Below are 2,527 nucleotides of genomic sequence, written 5' to 3' on the forward strand. Positions count from 1 at the left end.
GCCTGTGGCCACGTTGTTTACACCTCACAGGGGGGGGAGAAGGCAAGCAGACAGCACACGTGTATCGGTGCCTGGGCAAATCCCTGGCTATCCTGCAGCTAGACTGCCAGCGCGGAGCTGGAGCCCTATCCCAGCCTGGTCTGTGACCCCCGTCCTGGCAAGACCTGGGTGGGAGCAGGGAGAGGTGCCTCTGTAGCCCCTGTGATGGGATTGACCACAGAGATATGGGGGCCCCCAGCCAGGATTTATCTGCATTTGCTTTCACCCCTGGGACTGGGCTGAGAGGGAGGTGCCCACCCCGCTGCCCACCCCATGTTACTCTTCTTGTGCTGACGGGCGGCTTTTGCAGACTCCTGTGAGGGCCGCTGCGAGGATGGCTTCGACGCGCAGCGCAAGTGCCAGTGCGACACCCTCTGTGTGTATTACCAGAGCTGCTGCAGTGACTACTCCACTGTCTGCAAAGCCAAAGGTACCGGCCCTATGGCCACCCAAAACCGGGGCAGGGGGAACTGGGGGGGCGGTGGGTGCCCAACTCTGCAGGGGCTTGGAGGCATCTGTGTTGGGTCAGCTCGGCACTCACCCGTGTCTGTAGGGTGAAGTCAGCACCAGGATTTGGTGCTCAAGGTGCTGCAGCACCAGGGGTCTTCGGCAGCTGGCTCACTGCTGCCCACAGTGTGGGGTCCATGCAGATCCTTATTGCTTGGGAACAAGCGGCTCCTGCACCCAGACCCAGTGGGAGATGCTCAGGGCTCTGCAGTACCAACCTGGTCCCTCTCACAGTGACCCGGGGAGACGTGTTTGCTTTGCCGGAGGACGACTATCTCGACTACAACTTCAACGTCGACTTAGTCACTGAGGCAGCTCCCCCAGAACTGCCCACATCCCTGCCGCCAGCGGAGCCCACGCTGGAGAGCAATCCGGGCCCTGAGGAGACTCTGCCCGCGGAGGAGGTGCTCAGCACAACTCCGGGTTTGGTCTGGAATCGGGACCCTGTAGAGAAGCCCGAGGAGCTGTGCAGCAGGAAACCTTTCGATGCTTTCACCGACCTGAAGAATGGTTCCTTTTATGCTTTCAGGGACCTTTCCCAGGCACATGGGACATGCCGCCACGCTGTCACTCCATGTTGGCAGCTGCTGTCCCTCCTGCCACTCCCACCTCCCCTCTCTCCCCAGGGAAGTACTTCTATGAGCTCGACGAGACAAGCGTGCGGCCCGGCTATCCCAAGCTCATCAGTGATATCTGGGGCATCGAGGGACCCATCGATGCAGCCTTCACGCGCATCAACTGCCAGGGCAAGACTTACCTGTTTAAGGTGAGCAGGAACCTGTCTGCAAGGCTGAGGGTGCTCCTGGGACAGCCCCTCAATCTACCTCATCCCCACCCTGGCACCCTCTGTCTGTGCACACAAACAGTGGCTGCCATGTATCCCCAGATCCTGGGGATGCTGCACCCAGCCCCCTGACCCCTCTCTCTCCTGCGTTCCCCAGGGCGGCCAGTACTGGCGCTTTGATGACGGAGCCCTAGACCCCGGCTACCCGCGCAACATCTCTGAGGGCTTTGAAGGCATCCCCGACAACATCGACGCAGCCTTCGCCCTTCCCGCGCACAGCTACCATGGCAATGAGAGAGTCTATTTCTTCAAGGGTAAGGGGTGCAGGCGCTTGCTCCCAAGCAGAGCCTGACACCAGTGGCCACGGGTAGGGCACCCCTCTGGCTGCTACTGCCCTTCGAGTGCATGTTCCCCACTAATGCCCTGTGCATCCTCTCCTAGACAAGTACTACTGGTCCTATGACTTTGCCCAACAGCCCACGCAGGCCGACTGTGAGAAGTCCTCCCCCTCCGCCGTGTTCAACCACTACGCCTTCATGAACCGTGACAGCTGGGAGGACGTCTTCCAGATCCTCTTTGGTGGCAGGAGGAGTAAGGGCTGGGACAGCCCCAGGGAAAAGGGCTGGCGCGTGCCAATATACCCGTGCTGCGAATGTGTGAGGGGTGCAGGCACCTGGGGCGAAGGGGGAGTGCAGGAAGGGTGGGTGAGGCGCTGTGCTGGGCAGAAACTCAGGTTATGGACAGGAACCCCCCAGACCGCAGCTGCATTTCCCACAGCATCCCAAATCCCACCCTCTGTAGCCCTTATGCCCCACACTACCCAGCCCATCACCAGCCATCTCACACCATGGTGTTGCTGCTGGGGACTGTTTATTCAACCTGGAGATGTCATAAGAAAATCCCAGCCCTGGGCAAGAGAAAGCAAAGATGGAGAGGAGGAGAAGGGGGCTCAGCAGCACAGGGCTGATCCCAGCCAAGGCTGGGGTGAGAGACTGCTCCCCATCACTCATCGGATCCAGGCTGGCATCCTTCGGAGCATCCCTGTGGGGCTGGGAGCAGGGGCTGCGGGCTGCCTGGGGGCTGGGTTCAGCTCTCCCCTACATGTTGCTGCTCCTCTCACTCGCCTTCTGCCTCTTTCCCAGCCGGGGCGAGCAGCCGCCGGTACATCCGCAGAGGCTGGCGCGGGGGGCCCAGCCG

The 2,527-nt window shown here is 61.1% G+C and overlaps 1 protein-coding gene across 1 annotated transcript in view; it reads left to right on the top strand.

Annotated features, from left to right (window-relative positions):
• The window catches only part of LOC104273857 (vitronectin-like), a 3,202-nt gene that overhangs the window by 177 nt on the left and 498 nt on the right, over positions 1-2,527 (top strand). The window contains exons 2-6 of the mRNA XM_009869310.1: positions 350-469; positions 781-1,075; positions 1,171-1,312; positions 1,488-1,644; positions 1,772-1,921. Of these exons, the coding sequence (XP_009867612.1) occupies positions 350-469; positions 781-1,075; positions 1,171-1,312; positions 1,488-1,644; positions 1,772-1,921 (864 nt within the window). The remainder of the gene's footprint in view (positions 1-349; positions 470-780; positions 1,076-1,170; positions 1,313-1,487; positions 1,645-1,771; positions 1,922-2,527) is intronic.

Source organism: Apaloderma vittatum, unplaced genomic scaffold, assembly GCF_000703405.1.
Source record: "Apaloderma vittatum isolate BGI_N311 unplaced genomic scaffold, ASM70340v1 scaffold27725, whole genome shotgun sequence".
NCBI classification, from domain to species: Eukaryota; Metazoa; Chordata; class Aves; order Trogoniformes; family Trogonidae; genus Apaloderma; species Apaloderma vittatum.